Raw genomic sequence first — 21417 nt, 5'->3', positions numbered from 1 at the left:
GCAAAAAAAAACCCAAAACACTTCAATAAAAAGAAAACAATGGCAGCTGTCCCTCAAAATTATAGCAATAATATTATAACGAAAAATCAGGAAAAATCAAAACATTTACTTTGCCCTTTGTGACCAACAAGATAACTAGGACACTAAGTTGGACAACCTGCTTTAAACCAGCTCCAAATTTCACAAGCGTTCATGTATACACTATAAATCAGCTTTATTTCCTTGTGTTTATACACAGTGAACTGATGTTGTCATTATTAATTATTTAAGCATCTTTATGTCTTATATGTTTTATATTTTATATCAAGATACCTGTATGACGGTTCTAGTTGAATGTGAACTACTTGAATGTGAGCTTTGTTTTAGACAAGAACTTGGAAATGATATTCAAGTTTCCAGACATAAAATCTGCAACCAGTAAATCTTTAAGACAGCACATTGTGTTCCTTTTTCCATACAGCCAAGAATACCGGTAATGTCGGAGAGGCACTTTATACAGTCATACAAGTAGAGAAGCCAGCTAACTGATTGGAAAACTTTTGCTGATCAGCACCGTTGAACACAACAGGGAAAATACCTCAAAGTGGCTAGAGGTCATACTTTAATACATAAAGAAGCACCAGTCAAAAAGCATATGATTTTCCTTTGTTATTAAAGGAGAACTAAACTCTTCAAATGAATAGGGCTAAAAATGTCATATTTTATTTACTGAACTTAATGCACCAGCCACTCACATGCTCAGTGGGCTCTGAGCAGCTGTTGAGAAGCTGTGTTTAGGGGTCGTCACAAATTATCAAGCAGAAAACGAGGTTTGTCTGTAATATAATCTTATGCTACAGGGCCGATTATTAAATTCTGATGCTAGCTGTACTGGTTTTTGTGCTGCCATGAAGTAAGTATCTGTATTAATTACTAATCAGCCTTATATTGTGACATTTGTATTCTATTTGTACATACTTTTACAGTATATTGTGAGTGGGTCCCTAAGCTCAGTAAGTGATAGCAGCATTAAGCATGTGCACTGAACTAGCAGAAAAGAAGATGGGGAGCTACTGGGGCATCTTTTGAGGCACAGATCTTCTTTGCTGAATGGTTATGTTTCCCTTGTGCTGGTACAGAAGCCCAGAACATAATGTACAACATTTCTAGACAACTTCTTTAGTTAAGCTTTAGTTCTCCTTTAACAGCCATAGGAACAACACTTCATACTTGTCTGCCTTTTTCCCCCAGTATTAGGTAGGTTCAAATCTAATTGGTTGCTATGGGCAGCATCACAGGTGATATTTAACTCCAATGTTAGTAAACATGCCCCCAAGTGTTTGCTTTCAAAGAGAAAAGCAATAACATATATGTGCTGCTTGCCTTATTGGTTCTAGACAAGAAGTATATTTTGATACTTACTTATATTACCCCATCTGTGCCAAAAGTGACTGTAACTACCATTTTGAACAAATTTCATCTTGATGCAAAGCCCTGTACACAGACTAATGATTATACATTTTTGGACATAAATGGCCATATACATATGTGTCTGTGGCCAGTATAAGGTAGACGTCCAATGGGTAACAGACATATATAGAGGAACGTAAAGCAATGGCTCAATTAAAGGAAAATTCAACCCGTAACTAAAAAAACCCAACACCACTACCCTATGTAGACCCCCTCCTTCCTCCACCCAGCCTAGCTGCCCCCCCCGGGAAATGCCCATAACTTTTTACTTACCCCTTTGCGCAGATTCACAGAATCACAGTTCACCGCAGCTATCTTCTGGGTCTTCGTGTCTTCTGGCGATTCGACAATTTCCGTCCATTTTGGCGCATGCGCAGTTGTCGCAAACCGGGGGGAAAGTAAAAAGTTAGGGGCATTTCCCCAGGGGGCAGCTAGGCTGAGGGTCTACGTAGAGTAAGGGGGTAGGGTTTTTTTTATTAGTTAAGGGTTAAATTCTCCTTTAATGACAGATACGACTCACTAGGACAGCCATTTCTAACAACACATTGCTTGCTAATGATAAACAGATTGAGCAACTGGTTACATTTTAGGAAATCCAGACAGGACATTGACGTTAATGACATGGCAATCAGCCAATTGCTGACCGCCATGTCATCAGTCCCGCCCCTGACATCTGCACCACCCACTTCTATCACTGGTCCGCCCAAGACGTCATCTGCCCGCCCCCTGCCCCTTTTCCCCGATTGGAAATGTTGCAAACCCTACATAGATTAGTATGTATAACTATATCCGAAAGGTGACAATTATTAAAAAACTATGACATAAATTGGGGCTATGAACATACAGTGCGCAAGCACGTGCCTGGAAAATACTATAAAGCCTGCACACAACCAAGCATGTGATATTAAAATGAGGACCGGAGGCCTCAATTGTTGCTCAACTATCCACTAAGGTTTAGAACATTTAAAACATAAAACAAGTTTATTTGATCAAATGTAAACTAAAGCTTACCATGGAAAGGTTTGTTCACTCCCAACCTCAATTTTCCACCTCTACTTTAAATTACAAATGACCCTTCTACTCAGATCTGCCATACATGTAACTAAATATGTATACCTAGTATATTGTATGGTTGTAATGCATTGGGAGTACAATTATTGGATTAAAACATCTATATTACAGAATCTTCAAGGTGCAGTCTTTGCTAATCTTTATGGAAAGTTAATATAAACTTTCATGTTCTTTGCCTACTAAAATTTAGAAACGCATGCTAAATACACATGCTAACACACATAATGCCTATGCTTAAGTTGGCCATACAGGTTTTTTTATTTGTTGTACATCAAGCGTTGGGTTACCAATTGTACGATTAAATGCAACAATCTAAAACTAATATTTAGGTCTATTTTGTAGGATTAAAGTAGGAAAAATAGAAATCAGACAACGTTCTGTTTATTTGACAGACAACAATCGTAAGAAGGTTATATCCCTGTAATAGCATTCAGTCACCCATGGATATCACGCAAAGACATTATATCGTTATCCAACAAATTTCAATTTTCTAACCTGTTCAATCTACTAAATGGGCGATCACCATGGTACGAAAATTGTCGGGATGATTATTCGGAGCCCACACACGGTCCGAAAATCAAAAAGACACAAGGGCTCTCTGCAGAGCCTGACATCCTTGTCCAAGTTATGCCACTGGAGGCAAGTAAACAGAAACTGCCTTTCTGCTGATGTATGCCTGCCTTTTCCATTAAATACTGTATCACTAGAGATTACAGGGGAACTGCTTTCCAGATGCTCTCCACATCAGAGCACAGCTACATGCAACGATTATACTATTAGTAATAGTGCATAAGAAATACTGGATGCTTTGGTGTGGCCTTTGGGATTGCCGTTTTGTAAGCACGACCCAGTAAAACTAAGTTGCTTACACTTTTCCTACTCTTGTCACTGAAAAAGTAAAAAAGTTCTTTTGAAAATCCATTTTCTTTATGGCAAAAAAACTTTCTGTTTTTTGTTTCACATAATTATTTTCAGATTTAAAGCTATAACTCATAATGTAATTGTCCAAGAAACAGTTTCCAGACAATTTATTTTCCAAAAAGAATGGAATGAAGCTGTGATGCCTAAAATAAGAGTTTACTGTGGGCGGGGGAAATAAATTACAACTGTATTCACAAAACTCAGAGCCTCTTAATTACAACTAGGCAGCCTTTGGCCACATTGCTTGGGCAAAATTCTCACATCCTACTGTAGTTTTGTACAAGCTGACAGTCAAAAGTTGCCTTTCAGTCATCTGAAATCAAGACATAACTGGCAGACAAAGAATTAAACTAGCAAGTGCCAAAATGGCAAAGAAATTCAGCTACAATTTAAGTACTGGCACCACTTGTTTAAATGGTTGGAACAAAGGCAAAAGGCTAAAATGAGAAAGTGATTTCCCTAACCTATGCAGCAGGCCAGAATTATTCCTATCCAAAATGCAACCGATTTCCATCACAAGTAACCCAATGTCAGGGACTATTTATTAGTGATATATCACTGACCCTGTACAGTTAGAAACAAATTAATAAAAGCCTTACTCAATGTCTGGGCAGGCACCAAAGACTGTTAAAAGATCCCATGTGAGCAGCTCTTCTATAAAGAAAGATGTCAGGTATTGGTCAAAGGAAAAATAAAATAGTGGAGGAAAAACAAGCCAATTTTCAGCCGGCTTTTCCATGTGTAGAAATATCCTAATATATGTCATTTTGTCTGAAAGCCAACACTGCAGTCAGCAAAGTAAACTTTCAGTGCACCAAACCATTCATTTCAGCTATTAATATTCACAAGAAAACCAAAACAGAGGAACAGCAGTATAGCTTGCGGTGATTAAAAGATTAATATTTCCACCAAACATAGCGGAGGTCAAAAGCATTGCCTTGGCATGTGTCTTTTAACTGTGCTGGAGCACTGATGAATAAAGAGCTGCAGAAAAGCTATTATGAAATGGATAATGGGTTTGCATAAGAAGCATTTTTACAAAGTGAATCACCAGCATACGGCCTTTCTATTAAAGTTAAATTATATCTTCTGTTAAAAACAGAATGCATGAGAGTTCAGATGTGAAAAAAGTGTATTGCTGTAGAGGTTTTACAAAGTGGAGATTTTTTCTTCTATAGTTTCTATCGCAGATGAGAGGAATTAAAAGATTACAGAAAACAAGGAACATAAGGCACATGGAGCTACTCTCAGCCTGCTTTCATGTTTTTGGGCCGATCCCCGCTCAGCTTCACTGTGTGTAGCAAAACAGAGATGGAAGCTATACTTGTCAATGCAGTTTTACGGGGGTACATAAGGGAATGGATCTGCTTCTCTCAGCCTGCAGGTTTTTTTTGTTTTTTTTTTCCAGGCTGAGAGAAGCAGTGGAGCAATACTCCATGTGCCCTCAGCCTAATATGTCCTTTAGAGGAAATTAAAGGTTAAACCACTGAGGGGTGCCAAATGTTAGACACCACCTTCAATGATTGGTGAGCACCATGGAAAGATCTTCTTTGTTCAATTATTTGTTCTTCAATGCCCCTGGATCAAGGCATGGCAGAGAAATAAAAAGGATTTCCGCTTTTCAGTCTACTGCACATATGCACCTGGCACTATGGTGCTCACAGAGAAGTAGCTTAGTCCTAATAAGTTTTTTGCCAACAGGAGCACCAGTCCCAGAGTATCAGGTAAGTGATTAGATTATAATCATTGATGGGTGACGTAAATTTGTCACCCCATGTGATTTATCCTCTCCTCCTTTAATTCATTTCTGGCTTGACTTACCATTATAGGCATTCAGAGAGGTTGTAAGCATGGAAGGAAAGCTTAATGATGCCACAATTGCACCTATATTCCCCTATTGAGTGCATTGGATATGGAAGAAGCCTTTGTTGGAGAATGCATTTTTTGTAGGTTAGAGAACATAATAATATCCTTATTATTACAATAAATTGCTTTAGCTAATCTATTAAGCAGTGACTTCTGTAAAAAACAGAGGTTCATAAATAATTTATTGAAATAAATATCAAAAGTTTACAGTCAAGCTTTAACCAGGAGGGGTGCCAAGAGAAACAGATGAAATATATTATTGCATTTATTTTGTGCATGCCATGGGAGTGGTGAAGGGTACAATTAATTGTGGAATTGTATGACAACCATTTGACAGTCCCTTCCCAAGAAGAACAGAAAAGGATTGAGATACTAAAACAGTGAAACTTTGAGAATGAACTACTCTGAAATATAGGAGAACATGACCCTTTAGCATACAGATGGCACCTTACCAGTAACGTATACTCAAAATAATATGTATGGAAAAATCCCAATACCGGGGACATATTAAGATACATGAATGGGCTTCAGGTAGTAGAAAGAAAATTTTCTTTCCACTTAATTTTTCATAGATGCCAAAATTAGAAGAAAAAAAAAAAAGTGCACAGGAAATATAAACCCACAAAAAAGTGTTGTCCAGCTTTTTCCATTTACTGAGCCAGTTATTTGACATACTACAGGTTCACAAATTGAATTTCAGTAACAAGTCATGTCATGCAAATAGGCTTATAGAAGCCTTAAGTAGGGAGGAACCATAAAATCACTTGGAAGCCTGTATCTGGCACACTTGGGTCCTGTCCTTCAGAAACAGAAAGATACAACATGCAGCTGCCAAGTTCTATTTGATCTCAAAACGTAAATATCACTTTATTAAGAGCATCATATGTATATTTAATCACAGCTTGCTAGTGGCAAAGTAAAACAGTTACAGTCATGAACAGAAGCAATGAAGCAATGAACGCTTTATATATTGGATTTGCTAAATATCACAATGCATTATGCAACTTACCCAAGTATGGAATGCAAGGTGTCATTTTCAAACTGTTGATGTAGTCTCTTAGTCGCTTGTAATTATCTTCTTTACTAACGACATACTCCAGTTTCTCAAATGTGGCTTTGTCCTTACGACTCAAAAGCTGCAAATATATAAATTAAAAAGAAATTCTCAAAATGAATAAATAAAATTATAATAAAAATAGCCTGCCATGTTAATGTTTTTTTTTAATATACTATTATCTGCAACCATCTCTATCCCTACAGATTTCTGAAAATTAAGGGTGTGATAAGGATGTTTTACTCTCTCTTAAGTTAACTCACCTGATTGCTATCAAGTAAACCTCCACAGTTAAATGGCATTTTTTTTATGAAGACAGTGGGGCTCATTTATCAACACTGGGCAAATTAGCCCATGGGCAGTTACCTATAGCAACCAATCAGTGATTAGCTTTTTAAAGCCAGCTGCAAGTAGAACAATGAATGCAGCAATCTGATTGGTTGCCGTGGGTTACTGCCCATGGGCAAATTTGCCCAGTGTTGATAAATGACCCCCAGTATGCCTGCCTAAAAGTAACATTAAAGCTGGCCTTTTGCTTTATTTCTCCCTGGGCAACAGCTAGTCACCATGTTCCCTAGTTTTTCCTTATAGCATGTATAGCAGGAGTTTCCAGACTGGGTGGCTTGGAGCAATGGCAGGGGACTGAGCCTGATTGACCATTGGCTCATCTAGATAACCTAACTAGTCCTCAAGCTGGGTTGATATTGTTTAATATATCTGGGACCCTGGCCAAAGGCCTGGCCTTCAAGAGGGATTTCTATTGAAAAAGTTTGACAACCAAATCTGGGAAGATAGAAACCATCCTCTTATTCTACCAAAATTCTGCTAGACATTTTAAATAGGGTAGTCATGCCTTAGCTAGTCTACAATTTTAAGTATAGTAGTATAGTAGCCATGCAAGTGCGGAATTTAGCTTTAACTTGCCACCAGCAAAAATGGTTGTTACTGACTGAAACTATGATAGCATGTATCACTAAATCAACTGATTAAAACAGGCCTACATTCAGGTCAATGGGCATTGCCAGATGAGATGCAGAGACTTTGGTCTATTTTCTGCATACAATAGATAAAAGTCTCTGCATCTCATCTGGCAATGCCCATTGACCTGAATGTAGGCCTGTTTTAATCTATCTATCAACCAGTTTAAATCAGCATTTCCAGCTGCCGGTAAAAATATCTTGGAGGCAGTATGGTAACCAGAGAGTCACATTCATTCCACTTATTAAATGACAATGACAGACAGAATGTGATGCAACTGAGCAGAGTTTTGGAGCAGAGGGTAAGTGATACACTGCTGACGTGTGCAATGGATTTTGGAATGTATTTGAACTAAAAACAACAGATGAGAGGTTTTATGAACTGCAGAGTGTGATGAACATAAAGGTGACAGGTAATGAGCTGCAGACAGAGGGGTTTTATATATTGGGCTGAATGCTATTAAATGTTTTCCCTTTCAGCAGATTTTATGTACAATTCTCTGAATTATGGCAAACTCCCCAATATTTAGGAAAAACAAGGTCTCAAGCATATTAGGTTTCTCACACACTGGTTTATTTTAATGGATCAGTATAATATTTACTCAAAACAACATGCATATTTCTACCTCCAAGTCAACTCATGCAAAACAGAAAACTCCTTTTATAGGAGGGGGAGCAATGTACAATACAATGATAAAAACTAACAATTGTGGTGAGAACTACCTCACACATGCAGATGGGGATCAGAGTGCGCCAGGCCCTCTGTAGATTTTTTTTGCAGGGGGGACCGGCGCACTCTAGTAAGCCACTGTATGTAAAACTGCCTTTATGCAATATGTGATGAGACTAAATACTAGTTGCTATCCTTATATCCCTAACTTTCTGTGGCTGTGTATACAGTATATGTACATCGAATACTGCTTTAACAGGCCATTCAAAAACGTGTGGCTCCTTTGAAATTGCTTATGCCAATATAATGCTGTTTCAACATGACTAAACCTGCATTATGTTTTTAGGAAAATGTGGTCCTGCAATGAAAGCAACTCATTTTACTTCTGAATTTCTGTTCTGAAGAGCAACTCTTGACAATGTCTTCCAGCAGTCTCCCAACAGCTCCTTAGAAACCACCAGAGGATCCTCTGTTAGTCCATAAAGTTGTCCACACAAATGAACTAAAATCTGTTGTCTTTAGAGCAGAGGCACACGTTGAGATTCAGTCGCCCAGCAACAAATCGCCTCTTCTTCGGGTGACTAATCTCCCCGCGAAATGCCTTCACGCAGGCTATATCCACCGGCGATTTCGATTTTAGCGAAGTAGTTCGGGGAGATCAGTCGCCCGAAGAAGAGCCATTTTGTTGTCGGGCAACTAAATGTCCCCGAATCTCCACGTGTGTCTCTGCCCTTAAGTGCTGCATTTTTAAACCATTTGCTCATCAGAGGACCTAAGCTGGAAACAATAAGCAATCAAAAGCCTTCCTTGCATTATATCAGAGCTTATTTACAGAAGGGTACTTACTGCCCATGTCTTGGTAAGCCTATAGATTGGAGTACTCTGAAGCCCAGACACCACAGCCATTAAAGAGTGGAGGTTGTTTAGTTCATACAGCTTCTACAAATAAAAGACACATATATAATTGAATATTGTATTCAAATAAGTATATTTTTATTTTACCAAATGAGTACAATATTGATTTAGGCTCAGCCTTTTTAAAGTAATAATGTGTTCCAATATAGAAAACCTGAGAGTGTTGACAAGAAGCTAAATAGGAATTCAATATACTGTCCAGCCATCCTGTATTTTCAGGGACATGCCCATATTGCATGGGAAGAGAGTGTGGGGTTTACCAGTGAGGGTGTGAAAGATCTTGGAATGGCATGGGGAAGTTGGTATTTATGTTTAACAATATAATGCATGTCTTTTTTGCAGCTTTAATAACAGTGTTTACATTTTCATTAAAAAAATAATTTTTATCTACAAAAAAAAAAAAAAAAGGAAAATCATTTACATGTATCCCCCCCAAAGAAGAAATATAAGACTTTCTTTGTGAGTTGGCTATTATTCATTAGAGGTGCTATTTGCAAGTGTACCCTATTGAAAAGATACAATTGTTCTTCCAATTGAGATATATAAACAAAATATTGAGTTGAGGAGCTCTGACAATTCCTTGTAATATAAACAGGAATGCAAAGAATATAGGGCTTGGTTTGGGCATATGCAAGTTAGGGTTTAGATTTGGGATTCGGTTAAATACTTCATGAATTATACAGGATTCAGCCAAATCTCATAATAATTTTGGGAGCATAAATAAATATTTTTGGTGCATAAAATTCACATTAAATGAATATATAACATACTGTACATACATATTGTATAAATACATTCAAATAGTTTATAAATAAATTGTATAAATTCACAGCAGGAACAATTTAGCAGAAAAAATATGGACTTGTCTGTCTGTTCTACTGCCACAAACACGATCTACACAGAACATATACACTGTGAATAATGGTCCAGCTATTGTAACATAAGCCACTGAGACGTTTTGCAACCATGTAAAGGCATGAGGCTGCAGACTCCAAACTCATACATGACTTATTATATTTAAGTAGAATATACACTGTCTTACATTAGACATATTTAAATGTCATGTAATCGCTATTTATAAGGATACATTTTACAGGTTTTTTGTGAAATGACTGATGTGAAAGCTATGGTCCCAAATTAACATCACGTGGCAAACACAAAATCTTAAAACTCAGTAGAACAGGATGAAATCTCTGTCCATTTGTAAATAAAAAGTCTAGCACTAAACACAAGGTAACACATTAAACCATTTGTGTAGCTGGTATATTAGAACCCCTGCAACACATTCTTTCACACACAGGGCGTCTGGAAGTATTTAACTGTGTCCTGAAGTGCTGCCAAATGATGTGTTAGAGGCAAATATTTATATGTGGGTATTCTCAGTTTAGGATGAGGTAAGCAGTGCCTTCATCTCATTTATGTACACACACACACACACACACACACACACACATTAATGACAGAGAGAATAGTCACCTTGGCAGTTTTAATGTAATGACTCAAAACCTCAGCTCGAATTTTTAGTGTTTGTGCATGGAGTATCTCTCGAACTACCCAAAAACTCACCTGTAATGAAAACAAAATAGGAATGAGCACAAACAATAAAAAAGCAGTACACTGTTATATCAACACAATATGTCATTTTGTTGTTCTTTAAAAAAAAAAAAAAAAAAGGAAGAAAATAAGGTCATCTTGGCTTGGTTCTTCGGTGCTTAGAGTAAAGCTTTCCATAGATGTAGAGATTTTTTAAAAGATCTTTTCATTATCTGGCTGGTTTTGCTTCCAATAAGGATTAATTACATCCTAGTTGGGATCAAGTACAAGGTACTGTTTTATTATTACACAGAAAAAGGGAATCATTTTTAAAAACTTGGATTATTTGGATAAAATGGACTCTATGGGAGACAGCTGTCTGGATAATGGGTTTCTGGATAACGTATCCATTACCTGTACTACAAAACAACTGTTAAATCTACTAGTATGACATTACCCTGCTATAAAAACACGTAGATGTGCAAAACTCAATAATATAAGAATGTCTTTAAAAGGGTTCTTCACCTTTAAATTAACTTTTAGTATGATGCAGATTGCAATTTGCACTTGAACTCAGCAGCAATCTGAATGCTAGGGTCCAAATTACCCAATTAACAAAGCAGTGGTGTGAATGAGAGATTGGAATATGAATAGGAGAGGGCCTGAGTAGAAAAATAGGTAATGAAATATAATAATAATAACAACAACAGTAATAAAACTGCAGACCCACAGAACAATATTATTTTGGTGGTCAGGGTCAGCGACCACCCATTTGAAAAAGTCAAGAACATTACAAAATAAAGAATGAAGACCAGCTGGAAAGCAGCTCAGAATTACCAAAACATACTAAAAGTTAACGGTGAACTTCCCCTTTAATGAGGAGTATAAAAGATCTTGGGTAACATACCACACCAGAATAAATTTGTAATCACAGATATCTGCTTGAAGAATGAAAGCTAAGACGATAACACTGCTGGTCAGAAGCTCTTTAAGGGTAATGGCACATAGGCTGATTTTGAGCATTTGTAGCTACATTGGAAAGGAACGAAACCCTTTGACCGGTCTTTAAATGAAAATAGCACCTGCAGTCATTTAGAGAGGTCAGTGACAGGAGTTTATTGCTCAAAATATCCAGTGTTGCATATTCAGAGCAAAAAGTTACGGTCACATGGCAGCACTAGACACCTTCAGGCAATTCCTCTTAAAGTGAATAGGGAGCCATTTTAATTGCAAGTAGTGTATGTAAAAAATTTTTAAAAAAATCAACGTACTGCTCTTTTTCATTCAGGTCACTGACAATTCCACCAAAGGCCCAGTTTCCCCTTTGCTGCACACTACTTCATGCCGTAACTAGCTTTCCATTGTGGAAACTTATATCATTTGACTTGAAATAGTCTGGAAATTTGTTGCAAGAATGTGAGGGTTTAATCCCTATTCCTTCATAAACATTCACATATATGTTCCAATGCATTTTTATAACCGCAAGATGTATTTTTTTTTTTTTTTTTTAAAGTATCTAGGAAAGTTGAAAAAAGTCAAAAGCAATAAAACCTGTTATTCTTGGAAGCAGGGACTTGAAACAGGAATTATAATTTCCTGAAAAGTAAGAGACAGGCTTACTGTGGCCCATAGCATGCCTTTTTGCTCTGATAATTCATGCACATGGCGAAAATAAAATTCCTTAGAACGTTCATTTGTTTTTCTCCACCTTAAAGTCTACAGTTTCCCAAAAAAAAAAATAGTAACTACAGATAGGGAAGAAAAGAAGTATTTAATGGCATTGCTTCAGCCTTTGCAGAATAATCAGTGGTTATTGCTGTGGTGCTGCAGAATGACTGTGCTGAACTAACACTAATGTTACACAACCACACTGAAGAAAAACAAGGTCCTAACTAAAAGTCCAGCTTCTTTTTTGGACAAGAGAGATGATAAATAAGGAAACTGCCAAATTCAGCTTCTGCTAATTTTATTGGCCCCTCTACAAAGGCATTACTCTAAGCTTAAGCAGAGACGTTTGTAGATTTGGTTTCAATTTCACATGACAAAGTGGCCAGTCAACGAAACCTGCAGAGACATATCACATTGGTGACGGAACTGTTAATTTATAGATTCGAACACAACGTATAGCACCAGCAATTCTTTAAAGAGATACCCACACATTCCTATACAGGAAAAATAGAATGAAAGTAGGACTTTAAATCTATTGTATAGCATTTGCTTAAAGGTAGAAGGTTCAAGATATGAGTACACATCAAAGCAACATGCAGTGGAATCCCCATCTTACATTTTTGGGGACCAGAAATGCATAAAATATAGATGGGACCACAAAAAAACAATGTAAGATGAGGGAAAACAAAAACTTTACATCAGGGGGTGTAAGTTTGAGGTTTTACTGTAGTAAAAGGGATTTTTTATTATCGTAGGACCAAGCTTATCCAGAAACCCTTGTTTAAATGTACAAATTGTCCATCAATTAAAACGACCATTTTAAGCAATATTGTCTTGATGAAGCTAGGGAAACTGTGGGTAGCTGCCTGCTTGGCCCTCTAAACAATTGGACTTAGCCTTTGCCCAGCACTTTCCGGACAGTATTTAAACCCTAAAACGCAATCTTACTTTACAATCCTTTTTATTGGTTTATTATTTACTTCTATTTACTAAATGTAATAAATGTTGCAAAAGAAAATCAGGTTTGAAAGTGTTGAAGTGTTGCACTTGTTTTTAAATAAGATAGCATGTCTGCTATTTTTTAGCTTGAGAGTCCCCCATCATAAATTAGAGCTCCAGAAGCTTTGATTTCCAGGAAAAAAACAAATGCTTGCTATCCATAGAAGTGGGGATTTTCCATATACAGAGTTCTGCAACTGCACTTTGGATGTTTTCCATATAGCATGAGTAGCTGCAGAAAAATCCCACAAATTAATTTCAGATGACTTTTTATTTACAGAAATGCCAAGTATGTGTAGATTTGATTTGTGTTTTGTGGCATAATTAGTGGATGTCATTTATTAATATATATTTCTCTATCTGTCCCATGTCTGAATGAGCTTTGCCAGACCACAATCCAATATAGACACTCAGTATGAGTTTGGGTAAGTGCCCACACCCCAGTATTTGACTATAAACATTTTTAGACCTTTTCTGGAGTTCTTTTGTCTTCTTTGTTTATTTACCAATTTTCTTAAATGCATTCTTGAATGTTTTGCTTTGCAAACCACTAGTCTGATTTCCCATTTACAGTAAAGTGATATGGTAGTAGTAAGTTTTTTGTGTTAGATATTTTGGTTATGTAAGAACAATAAGGGCAGATTTATCAAAATGTAAGTTCAGATTTTAAAAACTCACCCATGATCTATTCATTCCTATGGGATTTTTGCAAGCATATTTATCAAATTGTGAGTTCTAATTTTCAACCACTGATAAATATCCTTCTAAAAATCCCATAGGAATGAATAGAACGTGGTTGAGTTTTTATTTATTTATTAAAATCTGAACTTATATTTTGATAAATCTGCCTTTATTTGTTTTCGTTTCATGGTTTACCTTCGTTTATTTTAAATGTGTAAGAGCTGCAAAGTTTCAAAGGGCACCTTCCGCAGAACCCCATTAATATGGATCTGACTGGAGGAATAATGTGCATAGCTCTTTGCAAAAACATTGGCACATTCACACCATAAATTATCTTCTTTGAAATAAGACAAAGATTAAAAACCTGCATCTGTTCTGACAACCTGAGCCCATCTATCAAATTCTCCGAATTGGATCCTGAAATGACGAAGAATTTAAGTTAACTCCTTTTCCTCAGCAGGCTGGTGGGCACTTGGGTCAGTGTAAATCACTTACTTTGCAACTTTGAAACTTTGCAAGAGCTGCACAGTTTCAAAGGGCACCTACCGCAGTATCCCATTAATATGGATCTGACTGAAGGAATAATGTGCATAGCTCCCTGCAAACATTTTGGCACATTCACATCATAAGTTATTTTCTTTGAAATAAGACAAAGAGTAAAAACCTGCATCTGTTCTGACAACCTGAGCCCATCTATCAAATTCTCAGAATTGGATCCTGAAATGACTAAGGATTTAACATTTGGCTGACTACACCAACACAATATATTACACCAACCCCAATGGTAAACACCTGCAGAACAGGAATCTCCCCCCCCCCCCATGTACTATCCTACGGTTCAGGGCAATGCAATAAAAAGTAAAAAACAGTAGAAAATAAAGGTAAAAGTAAGTGATTTACCCGGACCCAAGTGCCCACCAGCCTGCTGAGGAAAAGGAGTTAATTGTGATGCATGTATCCCTCTAAGGAAAGAGAAATATACTTTTCTGTGCACCAAATGCGATTTCAGCTCAAAACACAAATGTTTATTAATTTACAATGGCATTCAATGAGGGGAAAAGGGTGCATATCATTTTCTGCCTTTTTATTTTTATGTTTTTAAATACAAAGCTTTAGGACTATTGAAATTATCCAAGTGTATAATGATCTTGACCTTTTGTAAATACAATATTATTTGACAGAATATATGCTTGTGTGTTATCTTTCAACACTTAAACAAAGGTTTCAATTAGAGGTTTCTGAGGAAAACCAGAAAAATATACTGACTTGGTTAAAGCGTCTTGTGAAGGCCACAGCATTGGGTGCGGAACTGTACTTCTCCTTCTTATTCCACCCACAGCTTGATAATTCCTGAGAAAATTAAAGGAAATTAGATTTATTGACTATTATGTGAAAAACTTGCAGTTAAGACCATGAAACATAAACCTTGCGTTAGAAATAATGAACAATATTCTGAATGATATTATATCACAAGTACAAATTCCCATTGTCCTTTTGCAGCTACATTATTAAAACACTTTTGTTTAGTGGGTTGATTTTGGTCTAAAACGAGTCATAAATATCTTTTGGCACTCCCATTTTTTTTCATGCTTGTGCTTAAATCTTTTTACATTTGAATATAGCTCACTGGTTAAAAAAAAAGTTGAGGATCCCTGGATAAATCTAAGACTATAAGCTATGGCTTACTGTAATGACCCCAGACAATTCTCTGCAGACTTTGATCTATGGAACCCACACTGCTATCCCAATTGTCCTTATTAAAATGCAACACAACCTTAAAGGGATACGGTCATGGGAAAAAATGTTTTTTTTCAAAACACATCAGTTAATAGTGCTACTCCAGCAGAATTCTGCACTGAAATCCATTTCTCAAAAGAGCAAACATACTTTTTTATATTTAATTTTGAAATCTGACATGGGGCTAGACATATTGTCAGTTTCCCAGCTGCCCCCAGTCATGTGACTTGTGCTCTGATAAACTTCAGTCACTCTTTACTGCTGTACTGCAAGTTGGAGTGATATCACCCCTCCCCCCAGCAGCCTAACAACAGAACAATGGGAAGGTAATCAGCTAGCAGCTCCCTAACACAAGATAACAGTTGCCTGGTAGATCTAAGAACAGTAAAATCCAGGTCCCACTATGACCCATTCAGTTACTTTGAGTAGGAAAAAACAACAGCCTGTCAGAAAGCAGTTCCATCCTAGTGCTGACTCTTTCAGCGTAATTTAGAAATAAAAACAACAACATCAAAATCATGACAGAATCCCTTTAACAATGTGTGTCAGAGACACAATGTAGGAGTCCCAACAGCATTCTTTGCCTCAGATGCCTTTCATTTAGCCATAAAAATGCCTGAAATACATTTTGCTCTTTGTTAATATTTTTGATTAACCGGAATTAAACCCTGGTCCTCAGTTCTACAAGGTGCTAACCATTGTGTCCCTGTGTCAGGTTAAAACTGTATCATTAACATGTTTTTTTTTATAAGAAATTAAATTGTAATTTTCATTTTGTACTATGAATATATGGATGTAGCATGGATTGCACTGTACAGAATTAAAAGATCGCACTGCTGCACAGTTAAACTGTAATCTGGATTCTACTGCATAGAAAATAGATTTACATGTTAAATTCACTCAATAATGATAATATTTTAGAAAATCAGATAAACTACCTTGATGATGATCTGCTTTAATAAAAATACCACAAGGATCCCATTCAAACAAATACCAAAGTGTATAGATCATTTCAAAGAATAATGTTCTTATAAACCATTTGATAGTTGGAATTTAAGAGATGTCAAATGAAGTGTGAGAGAAAAGAGGCTGCATGTCTGGAAAAATTTAGAATGCTACAAGGTGAACTAAAACAGTCCTCATTTGCAAGTACTAAGTACAGAACTGTATTTAATGTAATGATAAATGGGAGTCACTGAACAGCAGTCATGAACTTCACCATATAAACATTTCAAAGCAGGCTTTTGGGGAAACATACCAAGTTACAATACAGTCGTCTATTTTTCTTTAAACACACACGAGCACAATAGAAACAGTGCCGACAATGAATATTTCCCAGACCACTGTTTGTTACTACAACTGCTTTGGCCAGCCAACCTAAGTAATAGAAAACCAACAGACCCAACAGTCATGATATGCATGCTGCTGATTCTGTGTAATTGAATCAATAATGGAGGCTTGTTCAAAATAATAATAGCTTGTTCCAAATAGTAGCAGTGTGGAGTTCAATTAGTGAGGTCATTCATTCTGTGAAAAAACGTGTGTCAATGACGGTCCTTATTTAAGGAAGGAAGGCAGCAAATGTTGTGCATGCTGGTTATAGTGTATTACTCTCTGAAAATCTGAGTAAAATGGGTCATCCAGACATTGTTCAGAAGAGCAGCTTACTTTGATTAAAAAGTTGATTGGAGAGGGGAAAACATAAAAAGAAGTGCAAAAAATGATAAGCTGCTCAGCTAAAATGATCTCAAATCTTTAAAATGGCAACCAAATCCTGAAAGAAGTGGAAAAAACAGAAAACTACCATTTACATGAATAGAAGAATAATCAAAATGACAAAGGCTCAGCCAATGATCAGCTCCAGGAAGATCAAAGAAGGTCTAATGTTACCTGTGAGTACTGTTACAATTTGAAGTTGCCTGTGAGTAATGTTACAATTAGAAGTTGCCTATGTGAAGCCAAACTATTGGCTAGAAGCCACCCACAAAGTCCAATTGCTTGAAAAAAAAAAAAAATACACGAGCAGAAGAGGTTACAATTTGCCAAAGAACACATTGATTGGCCTAATAATAAATGGCGCAACATTTTATGGACTGATGAAAACAAGATTGTTCTTTTTGGCTCTAGGGGCCACAGACAGTTTGTCAGATGACCCCCAAACACTGTAAAGACAGTGAAGCATGGTGGTGCAAGCATCATGATGTGGGGATGTTTCTCATAATATGGTGTCTGGACTATTTATCGCGTACCAGGGATCATGGATCAGTTTCAATACATACTTGAAGAGGTCATGTTGCCCTTATGCCGAAGAGGAAATGCCCTTGAAATGGTTGCTTCAACAACACAATGACCCCAAACACACCAGTAAACGAATTACATCTTACTTCCAGACCAACAAGATTGACATTATGGAGTGGCCAGCCCAATCCCGGACCTTAATCAAATAGAAAACTTGTGGGGTGACATGAATAAATGCTGCTTCTGAGGCAAAACCAAGAAATGCAGAAGAATCGTGGAATGTAACAGGTGCCAGAAGTTGGTAGACTCCATGCAACACTAATGTGCAAACAGTGGTTACAAAACTAAATATTAGTCCATTAATTCAAAGGAAAACAAAATCTCAATATTTTTTGAGAAATATTGGAGGCCCCCATCCCGCAAACTCATGAAAACCAGTTCAGATGATCTGGCTGAGTAATAATGACTAATAAAACTTCACCTTCAATCATTACTTTAAAAACCAATAATTCTTTAGGCAATGCCTACACAGCAAACCAAACCAAAGTATATACAGACTCACTGGCATTCACAAATATGTGCAGTGTAGGCCTTTAGCCTTAAAAAACAAAGATTTAAAAACCACATATACTGTAGGTGGAAGGTGAGGAAAGATACCGCTGAATGTTTGCGGATTATCAGAGAACAGTTTAAGAAAATATGCGTCAATAGTTTACCGCTTCGCCTCCCTTCTTTTAACCTAGTTCCCCAGTAGTCAATGATAGGTAGAATTGACTACAAACAATCTTTCCTGAGAGCAGTGGTCGCAGGAAAGATTGTAATTGTTACGTCTATGGTTACCTTAAGCATTAAACATTAAAATAGATCTCTAATAAACTTCTCACCTCTGGTTGAATAGCTTTAAAAACAGGGACATCCATTACCGTTATTTGACCCTGCAAAAAAAGAAAAGGCATTATTATTTTTGTTATGATTATTAACATGTAATTAAATTCTTCGAACCTGTAAGCTAGTCACACCCTGAACACACTGAATTCTGGAACAGCATACAAATTGTTTCATTGCTACAGCTAAAATGATGCTTCTTTGGTAATAGAAATTTTTAAGAAATGAGAGGACATCATGCGACATAATAAGCAGCAGTGCCAAAAGTTACTACTATTGTTTTCAACTTATTATGTGCTTATGCTCAATATGAGACTACAGTGTCCATACAGTGTACATACAGAGGGCTAGTGGTCACTTACAGCATATTCCTCTGGTGTAACCATGAGAACATCAAACACAATTGCATCAAAGCTTTTTTTCAGTTCCGATGAGCCCTTGTCACTTAATGACTCTGAACTGCTGCTCTTCTGTTAAAGAAAAAACACTCATGTAAATCCAAAAGCCGTTTTAACGCAGTTTAAATAAAAGCAGAACATGTTTGCAATAGTTGCATATTGTATGTGGAGGAATCTATGTAGTATCTGTGTGCTTACTGCACATGACAAATGCAAAGGCTTATAAAGAGGCACCAGAACAGTTCCAGAGCTAGGTAGGCTGTATGAGGCAGTTCAGACTGATATCGGCCTGCTATGAGGATAATAACTAGCTTAATACTGACTAATACAGAATAGTACTAGGACTGTTCAGATTAATGCAGGCACTTAAAAATGCTATGCAGTCCTCCACAGAAAGCATGTCCATATTGCAAACCTTAAGGTAGATTTGTTATAAGCGTATGTTATAAGCATGCAAATATACTGATCCCAAAGAGAGATTTGATTTGTATAATTTTAATTAGATATACGGTGGTATGTGAATGTTTGTGAACTCTAAAATTCTGTACATTTTTATATGAATGTCACTTAAAACATCATCTGATTTTCAAACAAATCCTAGAAGTAGATGAAGAAAACCTAATCATATTAAACAAAAATTATTATATTTGGTCATGTATTTATTGAAAAAAATCCAATAACATATATGCATGTGGCAAAGGTAAGCGAATTGTGTTCTCAGTATATTGGCGTGACCCCCATGTGCTGCACTAACTGCAGCTAAATGTTTGAAGTCACTATTGATCAGTCCTGCACATTTTAGCCCAGGAATTTTAGCCCATTCCTCCATAAAATACATCTTCAGCTCTTGGATATTGGTGGGTTTCCTCAGATGAAATGCTCGCTTTAGGCCTTTCCAAAACATATCACAAGTTCAGGATTTTGACTTGGCCATTCCAAAACATTAACTTTGTTTTACTTTAACCATTCTTTGGTAGAACAACTTGTGTGTTTAGGATTGTTGTCTTGCTGTATGATCCAATGCCTGTTGAGATTCAGTTCATGGACAGATGTCTTTGACATTTTTCTTTAGAATTTGTTTCATCATTGTTTGCAAGCCATCCAACCCCAGATGCAGCAAAACAGGCCCAAACCAGAACAATCTCACCACCATGTTTCACAGATAAGATAAGGTTCTTATGTAACGCTCCTCTATGTTGGTTTCATCATCCACAAAACATTCTTCCAATACCCTTCTGGTTTTTCCACATGCTCTTTAGCAAACTGTAGACGTCAGCAATATTTTTGGGGTAGAGCAGTGGCTTTCTGAGTGCTACTCCGCCATACCCACCATTGCTGTTCAGTGTTCTCCGGACGGTAGACTCATGAGCAACATTTGGCAATGTGACAGGCCTTCAGTTGCTTAGAAGTTACCCTGGATTCCTTTGTAACCTCTCGGACGACTTTCAGTTGGAGTTATCTTTGATGGTCTACCACTTCTGGGTAGGGTAAAAACGGTCACGTTTCCTCCATTTCTACAAAATCTGTCTGACTGTTGGTGTCCAAACTCTATTTTCTCTATATTCTTGTAAACTTTTCCAGCTTTTTTGGCATCAACAACTCTTTATCTGAGATCCTCAGACACCATGTTTGTTATGCCATGATACACATCCAGAAATGTATTGTATGTGTGATTAGGCTTTGCTGGATCCTGGTTCTTTAAAAAAAACAGGGTCTCTGACTTACACTTGATTGTCATCCCATTGAACGAAACTGAAAACACCTGACTGATTTCACCTTCAAATTATATCATAAACCTAAAGATTCACTTACTTTTGTCATATGCAGATTTCTTAAGTTCATGATTAAGAAAGAATAAAATCTTCAAGGTAAAATATTTATAAGAAATATATTTTAGCTGTATGTTTTCGTATGAAATATAAACTGTGCAGTTTTGTAGAGGTGGGAAATATGCCAGTGCTAAATAAATAAAGGATAATAATAAGCATGAGATCACATTTTGTGGCGCGTACTGAACATTCCCTCTCTGCATTCAGCAGCTGGAACATGGCCCAAAGTGGAAGGATATGGGGGGGGGGAATGATAGCTTCTTTTTTTTATGGGCAATTTCAACGACCACATGAAACTGTGTGTTGGCAAATATTGTGTAGTTTTAGTTAGAGAAAGGATCTAAAACATCAGTCATATGGCAAGCAATATTTATCTTTACATAGGACTTGGCTTCAAAGTTTACTAACGGTTACATATGGTCACTTTCTGTGTAGCCCATCACTGAATCTTAGTTAGATTAAGTCTAATGCTGGACTGTGGATCATACAGTACTGGGCTTGAAATGGCAACATGATCAATACTGCA

The 21417-nt window shown here is 36.9% G+C and overlaps 1 protein-coding gene across 4 annotated transcripts in view; it reads right to left on the bottom strand.

Annotated features, from left to right (window-relative positions):
- LOC108715629 (ras-specific guanine nucleotide-releasing factor RalGPS2) overlaps nt 1-21417 on the bottom strand; it is a 117487-nt gene that overhangs the window by 60731 nt on the left and 35339 nt on the right. For all 4 annotated transcript variants that reach the window (XM_041561506.1, XM_018260958.2, XM_018260959.2 and 1 more), the window contains exons 3-8: nt 19027-19134; nt 18664-18714; nt 15071-15154; nt 10400-10489; nt 8855-8947; nt 6317-6443 (exon numbers count right to left, since the gene is read on the bottom strand). In XM_041561506.1, coding sequence (XP_041417440.1) covers nt 6317-6443; nt 8855-8947; nt 10400-10489; nt 15071-15154; nt 18664-18714; nt 19027-19134 — 553 coding nt within the window. The remainder of the gene's footprint in view (nt 1-6316; nt 6444-8854; nt 8948-10399; nt 10490-15070; nt 15155-18663; nt 18715-19026; nt 19135-21417) is intronic.

Source organism: Xenopus laevis, chromosome 4S (assembly GCF_017654675.1).
Source record: "Xenopus laevis strain J_2021 chromosome 4S, Xenopus_laevis_v10.1, whole genome shotgun sequence".
Classification (NCBI taxonomy): Eukaryota; Metazoa; Chordata; class Amphibia; order Anura; family Pipidae; genus Xenopus; species Xenopus laevis.
The sequence above is the reverse complement of the archived record's forward strand: the minus strand, read 5'-3'. Positions and strand labels throughout refer to the sequence as shown.